The sequence below is a fragment of the Micromonas pusilla genome, assembly GCF_000151265.4.
Source record: "Micromonas pusilla CCMP1545 genomic scaffold MICPUCscaffold_1, whole genome shotgun sequence".
Classification (NCBI taxonomy): Eukaryota; Viridiplantae; Chlorophyta; class Mamiellophyceae; order Mamiellales; family Mamiellaceae; genus Micromonas; species Micromonas pusilla.
This window is the reverse complement of record NW_003315882.1, coordinates 2,105,450-2,123,610: the sequence shown is the minus strand read 5'-3', so window position 1 is coordinate 2,123,610 and position 18,161 is coordinate 2,105,450. Positions and strand designations below refer to the sequence as shown.

The following is an 18,161-nucleotide window of genomic DNA, read 5'->3' as shown; positions in this document are numbered from 1 at the left end:
TNGGGGGTGGGGAGTAGCTTGTGTGTTGTCGTCGACGAGTCTGCTGATGAGAAAAAAATCGCGTCGACGACCTGACGTCGCAAAGCGCGTGCCCAGCCGTTGGAACGAGATTTGTGCCGCGGTCGCCACGCGACGCGTTCGTCGTTCTTCACTCATCATAGACGCGCTCGCGAGGACTCCGCACGCACGCGTCATGGCCGCGGACGGCGGGTACATGCCGCTGCCCGGCGGGGACGTGGACGAAGGCCGCGGTGGTGCGCGTCGCGCCCTCCCCGCCCGCGTCGTCGTCGCGTCGTGGACCCGCGCGCGACGGTCGTTTCCAAATCTTTCCTCCCACGTCGCCGACGAGATCCCCCCCCTCACCCCGTCGCGTCGCGTCGCCGCGCCCCTCGGGCCCCCTCCTCGACAGGCGCTATCCGGCAGCCCGACTTCTCCTCCGCGTCGTCCGCGCACGCGCACGCGCGCGCGCACGCCGACGGCCGCAGCCTCATCGCGACGTGCCCGACGTGCGCGGCGCAGCTCATGATCCCCCCCGGCGCGCCCACGGTCGCGTGCGGGGCGTGCGGGCAAGGTGCGTCCCAACTCACACTGGTCCCCATACGACCGCGTCGGCGTGGTGAACGCCGTTCCTTAAGGACTTTGCCCGCCGCGTCTCTCCGCCCACCCCTCGCTTTCAATCCCCGCCCTCGACGCCTTTCAACTCCGCTTCTGACGCCTTTCAACTCCACCCCGACGTTCGCTTGTAACCCCGCAAGCCATCTCGCCGATCGTGTCCGACCCGGGGGGCGACGACGCGAACAACCCGTACGTCGCGAAGGCGCCGCCGAAGAGCATGGTGAAGTGCCCGCTGTGCGCGGCGATCGTGGAGCAGCCCCCGGGGGCGTCGCTCGCGATATGCGGCGGGTGCCACCAAGTCATCGCCATGCCGGGCGACGGCGGCGGAGGAGGAGGAGAGAGCAGCGGCGGAGGGGAAGGGGGCGCCGGCGCCGCGGGGGGGTCGGGGGGGTCGATGCCTGGGTGGCGCCCCGACGCGGGCGCGAGCGCGCGTCCGCCGCTGATTCAGTGCCCGCGGTGCGCGACGCGTCTGCAGCCGCCGCCGGGGGCGCCGCTCGTCGCGTGCGGGGAGTGCCGACAGGTGATGCAAGTTCCGGGGGTCCAGTGAGCGCGAGCGCGAATGCGACGACGCGTGTGTTTTCAATATCCAGATCGTGCGTAGCAGAGAGAGAAGAGCGCCGCGCCGCGCGCCGTCGACGCGCGGAGATCGGCCGACTATCTACCCACGACGCGCGTCGCGTTCTTCGCGTTTCCACCGGCTCTCTTCGCCGCGGCGCGACTCGACGACGAGTCCGCGTCGTCGTCCATAACCTTAGCGTCCCTCCGCTATCCGCCGCCTCCGAAACGAATCCGTCCGTCTTCGATTCGATTAGCTCCCGAGCGCGAGCGTGAGCTCGGCCTCGCACGCGAGGTCCTCGCCGACGAAGCACTGCCCCTTCATCTTCGCGATCCCGAACCGCTTGTTCATCTTCGTCAGGACCACCTTCATGACGAGCTGATCCCCCGGGACGACGGGCCTCCGAAACTTCACGCCGTCAATGCCGGCGAAGAAAAACTCCTGCTGCGTCCCGCCGCCGTCCTCTCCCGCCGCGCTCGGGTCGAGCATGATCAGGCCGCCGACTTGCGCCATGGCCTCGACCATCAGCACGCCGGGCATGATCGGTCGCTGCGGGAAGTGACCGGGGAAGAAGTTGTCGTTGATCGTGACGTTCTTCAGACCGATCGCGTACGACCCCTGCTCGATCTCGAGGACGCGGTCGACGAGGAGGAACGGGTACCGATGCGGCAGGAGCTTCATGATGGCGTCGATGTCCATCTCCATCGGGAGGGCTTTCCCGAGGCCCTTCGCGTCCGTGCCGGGGACCTCCTTCGCGTCCGCGGCGACGATTTGGAGGGCGCCGCGGCGGGAGGAGGAGGAGGAGGCGCCGAGCGCGGCCGCCGTCTTCGCGACGGGGAGAGGCGCGCGGAGCGTCGCGCGCGCGGCGCGAGGGCGCGCCGCGGACGCGGACGTCGCGGGCGCGACGCGCGCGGCGGTGGTGGAGGAGATGGCGTACATCGGCGTCGGGGTCGACGACGTGAGCGGTCGTGCGCGTGCGGGTGTGCTCGGAGACGCCGACGGGACGGACAGATGGGTTTATCCACTCGCATCGGCGTTCGCGTTCAGCCGCTGACGAGGCGCGCGCGCGAGGCGCGCGAGAAGAAAAAACACGAAAAGATGCGATGCGCGCGCGTCGTGATAATCCATCGTATTAATAACACCCACAGACTGACGCGATATCGATGCCGCCCCGTCGGTCGACTCGATCAGTACACGTACGGACAGAACCGCCACCGCACGATGGCGCAGTACGCGTCCCAGTCCTTCCCGTACTTCTCCTGGCACGCCTCCTGATCTCTCTGGTCGCGGTGCACGAGCAACACGCCGAAATAAACGACGTAAAAATACGGCACGACGTCGCGGAACCCGCACGGCAGGCACCACGCCCACGCCATGAGCCAATCGCCGAAGTAGTTGATGTGCCTCGCCATGCCCCACCACCCGGAGATCAGCAGACGCGTGCCGCGCGCGGTCGGGAGGTACTTCAGGTGCTTCACCGAAGGGTCGTTCGGGTTTTGGCGGAAACGATTCTTCTCCCCGTTGCTGCCGCGGAACACGACGTATCCGATGATCTTGATCGTCACGACGAGGCACACGAACCACGGCTCGAGCGCGACGTCGTTCTCGAGGATGTATCGCGCCTGGAGCGAGTACGTGAACGGCACCCACACGAGGTCGCCGAACGCGAGCATGAATCCGAAGCCGTCCGTGGTGACGTCCATGGTCGTGAGAATGGCGGGCTCGAACCACAGCGCGTCGAGGACGTATATCCCTTGGAACGCGCACACGAGCGCCATCGCGGGGGAGACGCGTCCGGTGTTCAGGAACTGCTGATGCGCGAACCCGAGGTCGAGGAGGAGCCAACCGATCAAGCCCGGGGTGAGCTCGCAAAAGACTTTCAAGTCGAAAGCGCCGCGCAGAAGACGCGGGTTCAACTCTCTCCCGATGAAAAAGTCGTACAGCGCGTTCCCGCTGTCGCCGCCCTTGGCGAGGAGCTTCTTCTCGCCGACGAACGACCCGACGTACAGCGCGAGGGAGAGCGCGAACGCGAACGCGACGCCCGCGGTGAGCAACGGCGCGAAATTCGCGTGCACCCATCCGAGATGCAGTCGCCCGCTCCACACGCCCACGCCCACGCACGCCGCGGTCGCGACGAAGACGGACAGCCCGTTGAGCTTGTACGTCAGCCGCTCGCCGTTCGGGAGGACCACGCCCTGCTTCTTCGCGCCCGGGAGGATCAAGTGTGTCGCGATCGTGAACGCCATCCAGCCTAGGAAGACGAGGCACGCGTCGACCGAGAAGAGCGGGACGCCCCTCGGCCATGACGGCAGCGCCGACGCGTCGATCGGCCATCGCAGCTCGCTCGGCTTGACGCAGCCGTTCTCGTTGCAGAACGCGACGAGGCCGTAGCACACCAAGGGGAGGCCGACGACGATCCCGAGCGCGCCGATCGGGCCGCCGAACTCGTAGTGCGGCGCCTCGGACGTCGACGACGACGATTTCGATTTCGATTTCGATCTCGCGCCCGCCGCGGATCGCCGAGACGCGGGCGGGGGCGGCGACGGCGACGTCGCGCGCTTCCCCGCGGTCGATCGCGTCGATCGTCTGGGCGCCGGAGCCATCGCGAGCGTGAGGCGCTCCCGCGAGCGGCTCCGCAGATCGGCGGCGACGAGGCGCGCGCGCGTTGGAATGCCAGCGCTCGACGTACGAATGGCGACGGCACGTCAGCAACGTTGATCAGTGCGGTCGTCGCAGCCGTCGGTCAAACAAAAAACGCCTCGCCGTCGCCGTCTGAGACGACCCGGCTTCGTCGCGAGAGAACGAACGGCGTGTATCACTCCGTTCACGACGTCGTCGCGCTACGCTACGCTACAACGCGGCACGCGCGCGTCTCGCCTCACTCGTTCGGGCAGTTGCTCGCCCAGTGCCCGGGTCGCCCGCACTTGAAGCAATCGCCGCCGCCGCCGCCGCCGCCGCCGCCGCGCGCCCGGACGTTCCGCGCGTTCCCACCCCCGTCCGCCGCGCGCGTCCGTCCCCTCCCGCGCCCGGCCGTCGTCGTCGAAGACGCGCGCCCGCGCCCGCGCCCGCGACCGCCCGCCGCGGCCGTCGTCGTCGAAGACGCGCGGCCTCTCCCGCGCCCGCGACCGCCGCCGCCGCCGCCGCCGCCGGAACCGGGCCCCGCCCCCGGCCCCACCCCCGGCCCCGCCCCCATCCCCGGCCCCGGCCCCGGCGGCCCCCCGCCGCCGCCGCCTCCCCCTCTGGGCGCCTCCTCCATCATTGAGATCAAATCCCGCAACTCCCGGTCGCAGAACAGACACCCGGTGAACTGCCCCATGTGCGCGAACCGCGGAGGCAACCGCGTCATTCGCATGCGCAGATCCACGAGGCACGCGGCGCCGCCGTTCACGTCGACGCACGCGGGGTCCTCGCACTCGTGCATGACGTCGATCGCCGCGGACGTCACCGCGTCCGGGAGCGCGAAATTGGAATCAGCGCGGTCGCACCCGACGCCGGAGCAGGAGACCGAGAACGACGCGCCGCCGCCGGGCCCGCGCCCGCGCGGCGACTTTCGAAGCTCGACGGGAGCGCCGCACGCGGCGCACGCGCGCACGGCGCCGAGATTTTCGTCCACGCCGGGACCCGTACCCACCCCAACGCCGCCGCCGCCGCCGTCGGCACCCGGCCCGCCGCCGCGGTGGTTCTCGTTCGGAAACACAAACTCCGCCACCGCGTCTACGAGCATACGCTGCTTCCGTTCCAAATCCCGAAACGCGTCGAGCATCGGCGTCGTCGTGTTCCGCTTTCCCGTCGGAACGTCCAGCTGCCCGAGCGCGACTCTGTTCACGTCCGCCTCCATCACCGCTCGTTTCGTCGGCAGCCACATGTCCTCCAGGCCCATTCGGTAGTACCCCGCGCACAGGGCTTCGCCGAGCTCGGTCGGTCGTAACCGGTTATCGCCGACTTTCACCGCGTAGCCGCGTTCGCCGACGACTTTTTCGATGTGCTGCGCCTGCGTCGCGTCCGTGCCGATCTGATGGTTCTCCATCTTCTGAAGGAGGTCCGTCTCTGATAACAGCTGCGGCGGTTGCGTCGCGCCGGGCGCGAGCGACAGCTCGGTCGGTTCGAACCGCTGCCCTACCGCGTACGTCGGCAGAGTGTTGTTCGCCCAACCGTCGTAGGAGACGTCGAAACGCGGACCGCCGACGGGGCCTTTGCCGTAGACGTCCAGGTAGTTCATCTCCTTGATCATCACCCCGGTCGCTTTGAACGCCTCGCCGCCGATCTCGATTTCCACCGTGGTCTTGTGCGCGATCGCGGGCAGAGAGCACGTCGCGAGGAAGTGCCTGGCGACGAAGTCGTAGATTTTAATCTGGTTCATTTTTCCGTCGCGTCTCCACGCGTCGTAATCGCGCTCCGTGGCGAGCTTCGTCGGGTATATCGGCGGGTGCGCGTTGTCGTCGTGCCCGCCGTTCCCTGGGAACCTGAACCGATTACTCGGCGCCGAGAGCGCGCGCGCGTGGAACCCGAACACGTGATGATTCGTCAGCGGCCCGATGATTCCGGCAAAGTCGAAATCTTTCGGAAAGGCGTCCGTCTCCGTCCTCGGGTAGGAAATGAAACCCGCGTTGTACAGCTCCTCCGCGACTTTCATCACCTCCGCGGGGGATATCCTACACGCCCTGTTCACGCGCTTTTGCATCTCGATCGTGTTCAACGGCACCGGCGGCCATTTCTTCGTCTCGCGCCCGCCCTCGTTCGTCACCGTCGCGATCCGCGCGGTCTGAACGAACCCGAAGAGCGTTCGCGCGAGACCTTCGTCGAACAGACGCTCGCGCGCCCACGCGAACTCCGCGGCGGCCCCGGCGTCGGGGTTCACGGCGCCGGCACCGCCGCCGCCGCCGCCGCCTCTCACGCGTCCGCCGCCGCCGCCGCCGCCCGAGCCGTCCGCGGCCGCGCCCGGGCGGTGCGTCAGCCGAATCTTCCAAAACCTCTCCGGCACGTGCGCGTCCTATATCGGGGTGGAGTTGAAAGGCGTCAGTATTAGTTGAAAGGCGTCGGGGGCGGGGATTGAAAGCGAGGGCTGGGCGGAGAGACGCGCCGGGCAAAGTCCTTAAGGATCGGCGTTCACCACGCCGACGCGGTCGTACGGGGACCAGTGTAAGGAGAACGCGCCTGGTCCCACTTCCTCTGCACGATGAACCCGAGCGTGGGGAACTGGCACGGACCGTAGCTCACGACCGCGCCGCGGCCGTCCTCGTTCGCGCCGGGGAGTCGGAATCGGTTCTGAAGCAGCATCGTGTTGAACCGCGTGAACGAAGCGCCCAAGCGGAGGTCGAGCTCTTGTCGCATGTCCACGGCTTTCGATTCGTTCTCGTTGGGGGCGACGAGGGCGTTCAGCGCTCGCGTCACGTCGTTGTGCGACAGCGCGGAGAATCGCGCGCGGAGGATGCGCAGCGTCGGCTTCACGCCGCGGCAGACGTCCATGACCTCGAACGCGATGTTCTCGCCCTCGCGGTCGCAGTCGAGCCACAGGATGAGCCACGCGGCGTTTCGCGCTTCCCGTCGGAGGTTCTCCGCGGTCTTCTCCTTGCCGCTGGACACCATCTTCTCCACGGGCGCGCCGTCGATGAGCTCTCGCGCGTTGATCCCGCCCCACTTCCGCGCGCCGCCGGTGAAGTCCAGGTTCATGAGGTGCCCGGTCACGGACGTGAACACCATGCGGCACTGTTGCCCTTGGACGCGATGTTCGAACTCCCAGATCTTGTTCCACGGCGTCTGTCCCTCGCGCATCGAGGCGCGGCCGTTGGAGAGGACGCGCGAGACTTCCTTCGCGACGGAGGGCTTCTCCGCGACGTTCAGGACGCGGATGGGGGGCATCTCGGCGTCGCCGCGGCGGCGGAACGCGACCCGTCCCCCGCCGCTGCCCAGCGCCCCGCTGTTCTGGGGGGTGCCCAGTTCGGGTGCCAAGAAAACTTGAAAAAGACGAACTGACGAACGAACTCTAGGGTGCATCTCACAGCGCGCGCCCTCGCAGATCGACGCGCCCCGAGGCGAGGCGCCGCGCCGCGATGGGGACGCTCCGCACCGAGCGATGGGCGTCGAACCTCCGCGCGTTCGCGTCCGGCTCCGTCGCGAAATCGCGCGAACGCTACGCCTCCATCCGCGAAGACCACGAGTGCGATCCGAGAGACGACGCGCACAGCCCCTCCGTGAATAATCCTCTCATGCCCGCGTCAGAGGAGACGCCGTGGGCGAAGCACTTCAAAGCGCGCGAAGTCCGCGACCTCGTCGCGAAAGACCTCGAGCGACTGCACCCAGGGGAGGCGTTTTATAACGCGAAAGACGTCCAGGCGGCGCTGTGCAACGTCCTCACCGCGTGGGCGCTCGTGAATCCGGAAGTGGGGTACAGGCAAGGGATGCACGAGCTCGCGTCGCTGATTTTTTTTTACCGAGCGTCGGACGCCGCCGCGGGGACGGGGACGGGGACGGACGCGGGCGCGACGCACGCGTGGGGAGAGGGCGGGGATCCGCCGCCGATGCGACCGATCGACGCGAACGCGCCGGCGCTGTCGTCGACGTACGTCGAGCACGACACGTACGCGATGTTCGACGCGTTCTTAGGTCCGACGCGAGACGCGCGGCGGCGGCGGGCGAACGCGAACGAGCGCGGAGACGACGCGACCGGTCCTCCGTTCGTGAACGTCGTCGCGTACTACGAAGACGCGGAGCGCCGCGGCGGCGCGAGCGAAGTCCAGCGCGCGTGCGACAGGGTGTTCGCGGTCCTGGACGAGATCGACGCGTCCACGAGCGAGCGCATGCGCGCGCTGGGCGTCGAGCCGCAGTTGTTTTGTCTGCGGTGGCTGCGGCTCGCGTTCACGCGGGAGTTCCATCTGGACGACGCCGCGAGGGTGTGGGACGCGATCGCCGACGCGAACGCCGGGGATGATCGCGGCGATGGCCACGCCGCGATGGATTTCATGGAGGCGTTCGCGGTGAGCATGATCGTTTTCGTCCGCGGCGACGTCGCCGACGCGGAGGACTTTGGCGGCGTGGTCAAACGGTTGCAAAAGTTTCCCCCCGCGTGCGACATTGACGTGTTAGTATCTCGCGCCGGCGTCATCGCGCCCGCGGTGAAGGCGGTCAGGGAGGGGAAGGACGTCCCGACGGAGGTGCTCGCGCGCGCGGGGATCGAGCTCGGGATTCCCGCCAACTCGGTCGCGCCGGGGACGGGGACGGGGACGGGGACGGGGACGTTCCCCGGCGCCGCCGCGTCCGCGTCTGCGTCCGCGTCCGCGAGCGGGAGCGGCGTCGGCGGCGGCGGCGACGACGCGCGGCCGCAGCTCGGCGCGAAAGCGAACGAGTTTTTGATCAAGGCGAAGGACGCGTCCGCGGGCGTCGGCGCGAGAGCCGCGGATCTCTTCGCGAACATCGGCGCGAGGGCCAAGGCGGCTATGGCCAACGCCGGGCATTCCGCGAGCGCGACGCCGAGGAAGAACAGCGGCAACGGCAACGGCGGCGATGGGCGCGGCGTGGAGGTGGTCGATCAGGCACGGTCGATGCCACCGTCGCCGAAGGAGCTCGGGAGCGCGTTCGGGGGGTTGGGGTTCTTCGGCGGCGGCGGAGGGAGGGGGGGGGGGGGCGGCGGCGGGACCCCCGCCGAGCGCTTCGAAGCTCGGCGCCGCCGCCGCGCTCGGTAACGCCGCCGCCGCGGTCGACGGCGTGTTACTGAACGCGTCGGAGATTGGCGACGACGTCGTGCACGCGGAGCTCATCTCGGTAGCGTCGAAGCTGCGGGCGGTCATCGCCCGATTGAAGGGCGCGTAGAGGAGAGACGACCGTCGGTATACGACGCGCTAGCTAGGTTCGTAAAAAGTTCACGCGGCGGGGAGTTTAGTTTACATCGCTACAAATGGCTAACGGACTACTAGGGATATGATATACGTACTGTAGGTTTCTTCTTCCACGACGTCCATCTGACACGTCATCACAGCCACGTAACACGTGTCACAACCGCAACCACTCCTTCTTCGCGAGCTGCGACAACAACGCCGACGTGTCAAACTTCCCGTGCTGCTCCGCGGTTTGCCTCGGCAGCCGCCCCTTCTTATCCGTCGCGAGCAGGTTCGCGCCGTTCTTCACGAGCCACTCGCACGCGGCGTCCCTCCCGTGCGCGGCCGCCCACAGCAGCATCGTCATCCCCTCGTTGCTCTTGATCTCCATCACCTCGAGCTTCCGTTCGTGCACCGGGTACGCGCGGAAGATGAGCTCCGCGGCGTCGTCTTCTCCGACGAATCCGCCTTCGATGATGAGGGCGAGAGTTCATTCATCGGTCAGTTGAAAGGAACCCACGCGATCGAATGAATGTTGAAACCGAGGGACGGGTGAATAGTCTAATAAACAGAAACGCGCGCGCGGAAACCACCCGCACCTTTGATCGCCGCGAACAGCGGGCTCTCGTTCTGGTCGTCAAACTCCCCGCACGCGATCACGCCCGCTTTTTCGATGACGTACTCGACCATTCGCTTCCCCCCAAACCTCGCCGCGAGCGCGAGCGGCGTGCGGCCCTTCGCGTCTCTCTCGTCGTACGTGTCGTTCTCCCCCCCCGTCCAAAGCCTCGCGATCTGTTGATACGTCCCCGGGCATCCCGCCGCGGCGGCGTGCAAAAGCGCGCTCATCCCCGCGTCGTCTTTCGCCTCCACGTCCGCGCTCACCTCTGGATTTTTCAACAGCTTCTCCACGACGTCGGACTGAGGGCCGTTCCATACGAGCGAATGTCGGGGTGGAGTCGAAAGGCGTCAGTTGGAGTTGAAAGGCGACGCGGGCGAGGATTGAAAGCGAGGGGTGAGCGGAGGGACGCGCCGGGCAAAGTCCTTAAGGATCGGCGTTCACCACGCCGACAGGGTCGTATGGGGACCAGTGATAGAACGCACCTGCGCTTTACACGCGGCGTGCATCAGCGGGGTCATCCCTCGCGGGCCCGAACGCTCGACCGGATTCGCGCCTCCGTCCAACAGCGCCTGGACGCACTTCACGTGCCCGGCGCGGCACGCGAGCGACATCGCGGTGCATCGCGCGACGTCGCCGCCGTCGTCGAAGAACGTCACCTTCTTCTCCCCGGGGTCCACCCCAGCCTTCTCCGCGGCTTCTTTTTCTCTCTTAGGGGCGTTTTATACGAGCGAACGTCGGGGTGGAGTTGAAAGGCGTCAGTTGGAGTTGAAAGGCGTCGAGGTGTGTCGGGATTGAAAGCGAGGGCTGATGGGCGGAGAGAGACGACGGCAAACGTCCTTAAGGATCGGCGTTCACCACGCCGACGCGGCCGTATGGGGACCAGTGTACGGAACGCGCCTTCATCTGCTCCGCCTTTTCCTTCGCCAATTCCAACCCGCTCTTGTCATCCTCCGGCCCCGCGAGCCGCGACGCGATCGCCTTGCCGGACATGAGCTCGATCAGGACGCGGACGACGTCGTCGTGCCCTGCTTTCGCGGCCGCCATGATCGGCGTCTCCCCGCCGTTCGTCGGCCAGCGCAGAAGCGCCTCCTTCGCGCCGTCCGACGACGTCACCTTTTCGTGCGCGAAGACGTTTTGGATCGTAGCCACGCGGCCGTTGTGCGCGGCGAGGTGGACGACGTTCGCGCCCACCTTGTCCACCGCGGTGATATCCGCGCCCGCGTCGAGGAGCGCCTCGAGCGCCATCCCCGCGCCTTTGCTCGCGGCGCAGATCACCGGCGTCGCGCCGGATTCGGTCCTGCATTCGATCCACGCCCCCCGCGCGAGGAGCTCGCGGATCGTCTTGGCGTCGTCCCCGAGCGACGCGAGGAGGAGCGCCGGGCTCAGCGCGAGGTCGTACGCGGGCGCGTGATGCAGCCGGTCGCCCTCGCGGCCTTCGCGCTCGATCTTCGCGAGCGTCGCCTCGGTGAGATCCTCCGGTCCGGAGTGCCATCGCTGCGGTTCCGGCCACTGCGCGTTCGACGCGAGATGCGCGCCCGGGGGTGGACGGTCCGCGAACGCGGGGTTCTGCCGGTTGTACTGCCGGTTCGTCGCGTGCGTCACGCCGCCGTCGAACGGGTCCGCGGCCATGGCGATGGCGATGTCGTCGTCAGCGCGAGGCGCGAGGCGCAAGGGGAACGTGCCCTCGGCGGCGCGGCGAGTGCGCTGCTCCGCTCTCGGAGATGCCGAAATGGATGGCGTCTTCTAAGAACCCCTCGCCGCGTTTCAACGTCTCTTCCGAGACGACTGATGGAGCGTGTCGGAGCATCACAGCGACTGCGCGCGAACGCGGCCGGCGGCGGAGCGACGCCCGGCGCCCCCGCGCCCTCCGCGCCCTCCGCGATGGGCCGGCGACCGCTTCCCAGAGGCCTGGCCCGCGTCGTGTGGAGGCAGGCGGCGGACATCGTCGCGCGGCTGCTTCGCGCCGACGGCGCGCGCCGAGGCGGCGCGAGCGTCAAATCGCTCACGCTGAGGGATGGGATCGCCGCGAAGAAGGCGACGCACGCGGTCGTGTGCGAGTGCCTGAAGCACGTCCCGCTGCTGCGAGAAGTTCTGGACGACGCGCGCGTGCCGTTGACGGAGGACGCGGAGGAGGACGGCGACGACGAGGAGGAGGAGGAGGAGGAGGAGGAGGAGGAGAGGAGGCGAGCGCGCGGCGGCGGTGCCGACGCGACATCATCGCGGGATGCGGACGCGGACGACGAGCGAACGCGCCGCCGCGGCGTCCCGCGCTCCGCGGCGTACGTCCTGACGTACGAGCTCCTCTTCGGCGCGGGGCTCCCGGATGACGCGGAGGAGGAGGAGGAGGAGGCGACGAGGAGGAGGCGCCCTCCCGACGTCGTCGCCGACGTCGTCGCCGCGCGCGCGACGCTCATCGCGGGCTACCGCGACGCGCTGACGCGATCGTTACGGACGCGGCTGCGACGCGCGAAAGCCTCGTCCGTGGAGGCGTACCTCCGCGCGCTCCCGGGCGGCGACCTCGTTGCGAGCGTGTCGACGCACTCGCGGCACGCGCGCGTGAACGTACTCAAGATATCCGTCGCGGACGCGATGAAGCGGCTGTCGCGGCTTTCGCCGGCGTTGGGCGCGTTCGAATATCACGCCGGTCCCCGTACGACCGCGTTGGCGTCGTGAACTTCATTCCTTAAGGACTTTCTCTCCCGGCGCGCGTCTCTCTCCGCCCATCACCCCTCGCTTTCAACGCCCGATCGTGATGCCTCACAAAAACCCCGACTGACGCACCCCTGTGCACCGCCCGCCCCGACGTCGATTCGCGCGCGACGACCCTCGACCCTCGACCCTCAGACCCGCACGTCCCGAATCTCGTCGTCGCCCCCCCCGGCACGGACCTCCACGCGCACGCCATGGTGAAGCGCGGCGAGCTGATATTACAAGGCAAGAGCAGCTGCTTCCCCGCGGTCGCGTTGGGCGCGCGGGCGGGGTGGCACGTCGTCGACGCGTGCGCGGCGCCGGGAAACAAGGTGCGTTCTATACACTGGTTCCCATACGACCGCGTCGGCGAGGTGGACGCCGATCCTTAAGGACTTTGCCCGGCGCATCTCTCCGCCCACCCCTCGCTTTCAATCCCCGTCCTCGACGCCTTTCAACTTCAACTGACGCCTTTCAACTCCACCCCGACGTTCGCTTGTATGGAACGACCCTAAGACGACGCACGTCGCCGCCGTCGTCGGCGCCGGCGGGAGAGTCTTCGCGTTCGACGCCGACCGCGCGCGATTAAGGCGGCTCAAGGCGAACGTCGCGAGCGCGGGCGCGGGCGAGATCGTCGTGGCGCGGTGCGAGGACTTTCTGAGCGTGGACGTGAACGATCCCGAGTACGCGGAAGTGCGCGCAGTGCTGCTCGATCCGTCGTGCAGGTACGTTCTATATTTCACCCATAGCTCGGTTTCAACACTTGATCGCGTGGGTCCCTTTCAACTGACCGATGAACTTTTTTTGTATGGCATTTTCGTGCAGCGGCAGCGGGACGTCCGGGACGCGCGGGGACTACCTCCTGGCCGCGGCGCGCGGGGACGTCGTCGGTGGCTCGGGTGCTGACGTGGCGGGTGGCTCGGGTGCTGACGTGGCGCCTCCGGACGCGCGCGTCGCGGCGCTCGCGGCGTTTCAGACCAAGGCGCTGCTGCACGCGCTGTCGTTTCCGTCCGCGGAGCGGGTGTCGTACAGCACGTGTTCCGTGCACGCGCTCGAGAATGAACGCGTCGTGAAAACGGTCGCGCCGAGGGCGTTAGAGCTGGGGTATACGTTAGAGAAGGCGCTGCCGGCGTGGCACCGCCGCGGGTTAGAGTCGGAGAGCGCCGGATTAGAGGCGATCGGCGGCGCGGAGTGTTTAGTGCGCGCGGATCAGAGAGAGGACGACTGCGAGGGTTTCTTCGTCGCCGTGTTCGCGAGGCCGCCGCCGCCGGGCGCGGCGGAGCGCGCGGCGGCCGCGAAGGCGAAGCGCGAGGCGGAGGCGGAGGCGGCGCGGGAGAAACGCGAAGCGAGAGCGGCGAAGAAGCGCGCGCGGAGCGACGGCAGCGAGGGCGTCGTCGCCGTCGGAGGGAGCGGCGGCGGCGGAGGCGGGAAGAAGAAGAAGAAGAAGAAGGGCGCCAAGTCCAAACCCGGTCGGCTGTTCAAGTGACGACGAGCGATGCGATGCGATGGATCTGATCTGATCTGCCGACGTGGAATACCTCATCGAATCACGGCGCCGCGCCGCTCACTACGCGTCCACGTGTCCACCGCTCACGCGCTCTCGACTTTCTCCTCGTCGCTCCACGACAGCGCCTCCTTGACGTACTTAAACGTGAGCCCCGCGCACACGGCGGCGACGGGCGCCGCGCCCGCCTGCCACGGCATCTGCTCCTGGTACGCCACCCCCCTGGCCATCATCGCCGCGGCGAGAGGGATCGAGCCGATGGCGAGCAGCTCGCCGTTGACGATCTTCTGCATCCGCGCCGCGAGCTTCTCCCCGAGCGCCGGCTTCTCGCCCTTGCTCTGCGCCGCCGCCATCGTGATGATCTTGATCGTGTTGAAGAGACTCGAGGACCCCATGACGCCGAAGAGGCCCATCTTCACCCAGAAGATCGGCTCGTGCGCGTAGAACTCCCACCCTTTGCCGTACTCCGTGACCCGGAGGTAGCCGGTGTACAGGACGAGCAGTCCCGCGATGCCGTACACGCTGTCCGCGATCACGAGCGTCTTCGCCTCCTCCTCCGTGAGCTCGGGCTTGATGAGAAACTTCTCCGCCACGAGCGTCGCGACGACGAGGACGAGGCCGAGGTAGTGGCCGTACGCCGCCGTCGCGGACGCGACGGGGGAGACCGCCGCGGAGGCCATCTCCGGCGACGCGAGCATCGCGAGCGCGGGGAACGCGGCGAGGACGTTGCGCGTCGCGTCCGCGGAGAGCGGCGCCGGCGCGGCGACGTCGCGCGAGATGTTTTTTTCGCGATCGGCGTCGGCGTCGGCGGACGACGCGCGGACGACGCGCGCGGGCGCCGCCGCGCGGGAGACGCGGCCGCGGCCGCGCGACGCGGACGCGCGCGCGGGGAGCGCGAGCGCGGGGGCGCGGAGCATCATGAGAGCGGCCATCTCGATTCGGTCGAGGCGTGCGGTGCGACGACGGGGGCGGAGGCGGAGTGATGATGACGTCGCCCGTTATCCGGTTCTCGAGGTCGAGCTTGCCGCTCGCTTCTGTTCGGAAGAAGTCGGCGCCCTGCCCTCGTCGACCACGCGCCGCCTCTCCGCGCGCACTCCCCCCCGCGCGCACCCCTCCCCGCGCGCGCGTCGCCATGGGCGGCCAGAAGAAACCCGCGAAGAAGAAGAAGTCCTCGTCCAGCGGCGGCGCCAAGGTGTCGTCGCAGACGCCCGTGTTCGGCTCCATCGAGGACGGCGACGCCGAGGAGTTCGCGGAGTGCCTCGCGCGGACGCCCCAGTGCGTCCACGAGACGAACAAGAACGGGTGGACGCCGGCGCATCAGGCGGCGTTCAGCGGCGAGGTCGAGATGCTGAAGACGCTCATCGCGAGAGGCGCGGCGGTGGACAAGCGCGATCACGACGGCGACACGCCGGTGCACTACGCCGCGGCGCAGGGCGAGATGGATTGTATCCGCGCGCTCGCGGACGCGGGGTGCGCGCTCGAGCTGAAAGACAACGACGGCGAGACCCCGGTGGACGTGGCGTCCAAGGCGGTGAAGAAGGACTTGAAAGCGCTCATCAAGGAGAGGGCGGAGAGGGCGGAGAAGAAGGGCGAGGAGGAAGGAGTGGGGGGCGACGGGGGAGTGGAGGAGGCCGCGGCGACGCTGGCGGCGGCGTCGATCGAGGATTAGAATCGTAGATCTTGTCACGGCGCCGGCGCGGCGACCGGACGACTTCTTTTCATGTCGAAGGCGGACCGTTTCGCGAACCGTTTCGCGCCGCGCGTCTCCCATCTCCCCACTCCCGCGCGCGCCAGCCACGCCGCTCGACTCGACTCGAAAGCGCCGCATCGCACATCGCGCATCGTTCACGCATGACGAGCGTCGCGAACGCGTGGTACGGCCGAGGAAGCCGCCCTCCCGCGGACGCGTCCGCGCGCGCGCCCCTCGGCGGGGACGATCGAAAACATCGTGCGACGACGACGACGACGACGAAAAACGACGACGATCCGCGTCTCGTCGGGCGAAATCTCCATCATCATCGTTCGTCGTCTGAGCGAGGCGCGACGCGTCGTCTCCGCGACGGACTCTTCTCCGAGCTCCGCGCGCCGCCGCCGCCGCCGCCGCCCGAGGACCGATCGCCGTGCGCGTGCGCGAGCTGCCGCGCGACGCGCTCGCGGTTGTACGCGCGCCCGGGGAGTCGCCACTCGAACATGCCGAAGGGCGCTTCGCGCATCGACAGCGCGGTGAAGTTACGACTCGTTGGGTACCGCGCGAGGAAGCAACTTTGACGCGCGCGGTACGCGACGTGTCGACGACGCGGCGCGACGCGGCGCGCGTTCGCGCGAAGTGAGTGAGGTGCGGTGATGAGCATGTACATCGCGCTGTCGATCGATGAATCGTCGTCGCGAACGTCGTCGCGAACTACTCAGTCGTGTATGTAAAAAAAAAGACTTCTGTTCGCGGCTCTGCTCACAACGTGACGACGCCGCCACCGCCGCCGCCGCGCCTCGGCGCGCCGCCTTTTCCCTTTCTTCCCCGTAACAACGCCTTCTCCTCAGACGAACCGTTCGGCGTCCACTCCCCGCCGCTCATGGGCTCGCCGGCTACGAACCGCTTCAGCATGACGACCGCGTTCTTGGGCTGGTCCATCGGGACCATGTGCCCGGCGAGGGACACCCTCAAGAACGCCAAGTTCCCGGACTCGGTGACGTCGCCGCCGGTGACGCCGTCGACGACGAACGGCTCCGGCCGCGCGTCGTTGAACGCGTCCTTCCCGCTCCACTCCATCGCTCGCACCCATCGGTGGTTCCCGAGCCAGTTACAGATGAAATCCTCCTCGCCAGCGTAGATCAACACGCGAAGCCCGGCTTCGAGCATCGGCGGAATCGTCGGCTCGAGGTCGCGCATCCAGTCCGCCATCATGTTCCGATGCACGCTGCCGTCGCACGCCTCCCACGTGATGTTGCGCTTCACCCCGAGCGATACCTTCACGGAGGGCTGGTTCAGGAACTTGTCCGCGTTCGACATGTCGTAGCACAAATCGCCGACGCATCTCTTGCGGACGTCGTAGACGTTGACGTCGCCCGCGTCTTTAATCACGGGGCCCCACACCTTCTCGGAGCAGTACTCGACGGCGGCGAGGCATAGTTTCCTTCGCGCTTCGCTCTCGCGCGTCGGGCCGTCGCTCCCGGCGCCGCCGCCGCACTTTCGGATCATCTTCGCGCAGGTCGGGTAGTTCTTCTTAGAAATCTCCGCCGCAGCTTTCGAGACGACGTCGACGCCCAAGCCGTAATCCGCGTACGCGCCGTACTGGATCTCGGGTTCGGTCAGCCCGTTCCCGATCGCGAGTCCTTTCAAGCGCATCCCGACCCCGACGCCGTCGCTCTGCTGCGCTTTGAACGCCGCGTACGACACCGCGGGGACGTAGTGCCCGGCGTACGACTCGCCGGTGACGTAAAAATCGCGCCCTCTGAGGGGCGTTCCATACGAGCGAACGTCGGGGTGGAGTTGAAAGGCGTCAGTTGGAGATGAAAGGCGCCGAGGTGTATCGGGATTGAAAGCGAGGGCTGGGCGGAGAGATACGCCGGCAAAAGTCCTCAAGGAACGGCGTTCACCACGCCGACGCGGTCGTATGGGGACCAGTGTGAGGAGAACGCGCCTGAGTTCCGGGTGCGCGTCGACGAATTCGGAGAGAAAGTCGAGCATGTCTTCCGCGACGACGCGCTCGTCATGGACGTCGTCCCTCGGGTCGTCGCTGTACGAGAACCCCGTGTTGATCGGCTGGTCGACGTATATCAGGTTCGAGACCGTGTCCCAGCCGTGCTCGGTCACCGCGAGCGTGAGATCGTCGAGGATCCGATACGGCCCGTTCTCGTAGAAGAGCGCGATCTCCGAGGAGCAGCCCGGCCCGCCCGTCATCCACAGGACGACGGGGGCGTCCGCCGCCGCGTCTCTCGATCGGAAGTAGAAGTAGAACATCTCCGCCGCGCGCGTGCGGTTGAGCGCGAAGTATCCGGCCGCGTGATCGAACGGCGTAGGCGGCGAGGAGGCGGTCGGGGAGAGGTGCGCGGAGAGGTCCAGCGTTTTCTCGAAGAGACGCGGGGACAGCCGCGTCGTCGTCATCGCGTTCGTCGGCGTCGGCGTCGGCGTCGCGCGCGCGTCGCTCGCGACGTCGGCGTCGGCGTCGATCGCCGCGGAGACGCCGCCGAGGAGGGCGAGGAGGACGGAGAGGCGCGCGAGGCGCGCGAACCCGCGCGTCGGCATCGTGCGGATCGTCATCGCGCGGCGCGCGCGAGTGGCGACGGGGCGTCGCGTCGGGGCGCTTCCCGTCCGTAGTCTCGGAAGCGGAGAGATTTCATCACTTCGGTTCAGCTGTCGCGACGAGCGCG

At 68.0% G+C, this 18,161-nt stretch overlaps 11 protein-coding genes across 11 annotated transcripts; 4 read left to right on the top strand and 7 right to left on the bottom strand.

Annotated features, from left to right (window-relative positions):
- Positions 1 to 832: 832 nt before the first annotated feature.
- MICPUCDRAFT_50887 (uncharacterized protein) lies at positions 833 to 1,162 on the top strand (the record flags this gene model as incomplete). Its single annotated transcript, XM_003055760.1, has 1 exon — positions 833 to 1,162. One exon carries the CDS (start codon positions 833 to 835, stop codon positions 1,160 to 1,162), a length of 330 nt encoding a protein of 109 aa, XP_003055806.1.
- A 267-nt stretch (positions 1,163 to 1,429) lies between these two features.
- On the bottom strand, positions 1,430 to 1,888 carry MICPUCDRAFT_7220 (3-keto-acyl-acp dehydratase; the record flags this gene model as incomplete). Its single annotated transcript, XM_003055244.1, has 1 exon — positions 1,430 to 1,888. A coding segment is annotated over one exon (459 nt), but the record flags the coding sequence as incomplete, so codon positions are not given.
- Positions 1,889 to 2,289: 401 nt separating this feature from the next.
- MICPUCDRAFT_31205 (uncharacterized protein) lies at positions 2,290 to 3,774 on the bottom strand (the record flags this gene model as incomplete). Its single annotated transcript, XM_003055243.1, has 1 exon — positions 2,290 to 3,774. The coding sequence occupies one exon, from the start codon at positions 3,772 to 3,774 to the stop codon at positions 2,359 to 2,361; it is 1,416 nt and encodes a 471-aa protein (XP_003055289.1). The 3' UTR covers positions 2,290 to 2,358.
- A 1,091-nt stretch (positions 3,775 to 4,865) lies between these two features.
- Positions 4,866 to 7,030, bottom strand: MICPUCDRAFT_13292 (uncharacterized protein; the record flags this gene model as incomplete). Its single annotated transcript, XM_003055242.1, has 2 exons — positions 4,866 to 6,058; positions 6,307 to 7,030. Coding segments are annotated over 2 exons (1,917 nt in total), but the record flags the coding sequence as incomplete, so codon positions are not given.
- Positions 7,031 to 7,221: 191 nt separating this feature from the next.
- Positions 7,222 to 8,850, top strand: MICPUCDRAFT_50883 (uncharacterized protein; the record flags this gene model as incomplete). The annotated part of the gene is made up of 1 exon (XM_003055759.1): positions 7,222 to 8,850. The coding sequence occupies one exon, from the start codon at positions 7,222 to 7,224 to the stop codon at positions 8,848 to 8,850; it is 1,629 nt and encodes a 542-aa protein (XP_003055805.1).
- Positions 8,851 to 9,157: 307 nt separating this feature from the next.
- Positions 9,158 to 10,212, bottom strand: MICPUCDRAFT_50882 (uncharacterized protein; the record flags this gene model as incomplete). The annotated part of the gene is made up of 3 exons (XM_003055241.1): positions 9,158 to 9,450; positions 9,582 to 9,900; positions 10,084 to 10,212. 3 exons carry the CDS (start codon positions 10,210 to 10,212, stop codon positions 9,158 to 9,160), a joined length of 741 nt encoding a protein of 246 aa, XP_003055287.1.
- Positions 10,213 to 10,594: 382 nt separating this feature from the next.
- MICPUCDRAFT_7046 (uncharacterized protein) lies at positions 10,595 to 10,978 on the bottom strand (the record flags this gene model as incomplete). Its single annotated transcript, XM_003055240.1, has 1 exon — positions 10,595 to 10,978. A coding segment is annotated over one exon (384 nt), but the record flags the coding sequence as incomplete, so codon positions are not given.
- Positions 10,979 to 11,482: 504 nt separating this feature from the next.
- On the top strand, positions 11,483 to 13,775 carry MICPUCDRAFT_50880 (uncharacterized protein; the record flags this gene model as incomplete). Its single annotated transcript, XM_003055758.1, has 4 exons — positions 11,483 to 12,245; positions 12,446 to 12,663; positions 12,806 to 13,014; positions 13,115 to 13,775. 4 exons carry the CDS (start codon positions 11,483 to 11,485, stop codon positions 13,773 to 13,775), a joined length of 1,851 nt encoding a protein of 616 aa, XP_003055804.1.
- A 23-nt stretch (positions 13,776 to 13,798) lies between these two features.
- MICPUCDRAFT_61879 (uncharacterized protein) lies at positions 13,799 to 14,725 on the bottom strand (the record flags this gene model as incomplete). The annotated part of the gene is made up of 1 exon (XM_003055239.1): positions 13,799 to 14,725. The coding sequence occupies one exon, from the start codon at positions 14,723 to 14,725 to the stop codon at positions 13,880 to 13,882; it is 846 nt and encodes a 281-aa protein (XP_003055285.1). The 3' UTR covers positions 13,799 to 13,879.
- A 200-nt stretch (positions 14,726 to 14,925) lies between these two features.
- Positions 14,926 to 15,462, top strand: MICPUCDRAFT_50878 (ankyrin; the record flags this gene model as incomplete). Its single annotated transcript, XM_003055757.1, has 1 exon — positions 14,926 to 15,462. One exon carries the CDS (start codon positions 14,926 to 14,928, stop codon positions 15,460 to 15,462), a length of 537 nt encoding a protein of 178 aa, XP_003055803.1.
- Positions 15,463 to 16,242: 780 nt separating this feature from the next.
- On the bottom strand, positions 16,243 to 17,895 carry MICPUCDRAFT_13532 (uncharacterized protein; the record flags this gene model as incomplete). Its single annotated transcript, XM_003055238.1, has 2 exons — positions 16,243 to 17,240; positions 17,397 to 17,895. The coding sequence occupies 2 exons, from the start codon at positions 17,893 to 17,895 to the stop codon at positions 16,243 to 16,245; spliced, it is 1,497 nt and encodes a 498-aa protein (XP_003055284.1).
- Positions 17,896 to 18,161: the final 266 nt, after the last annotated feature.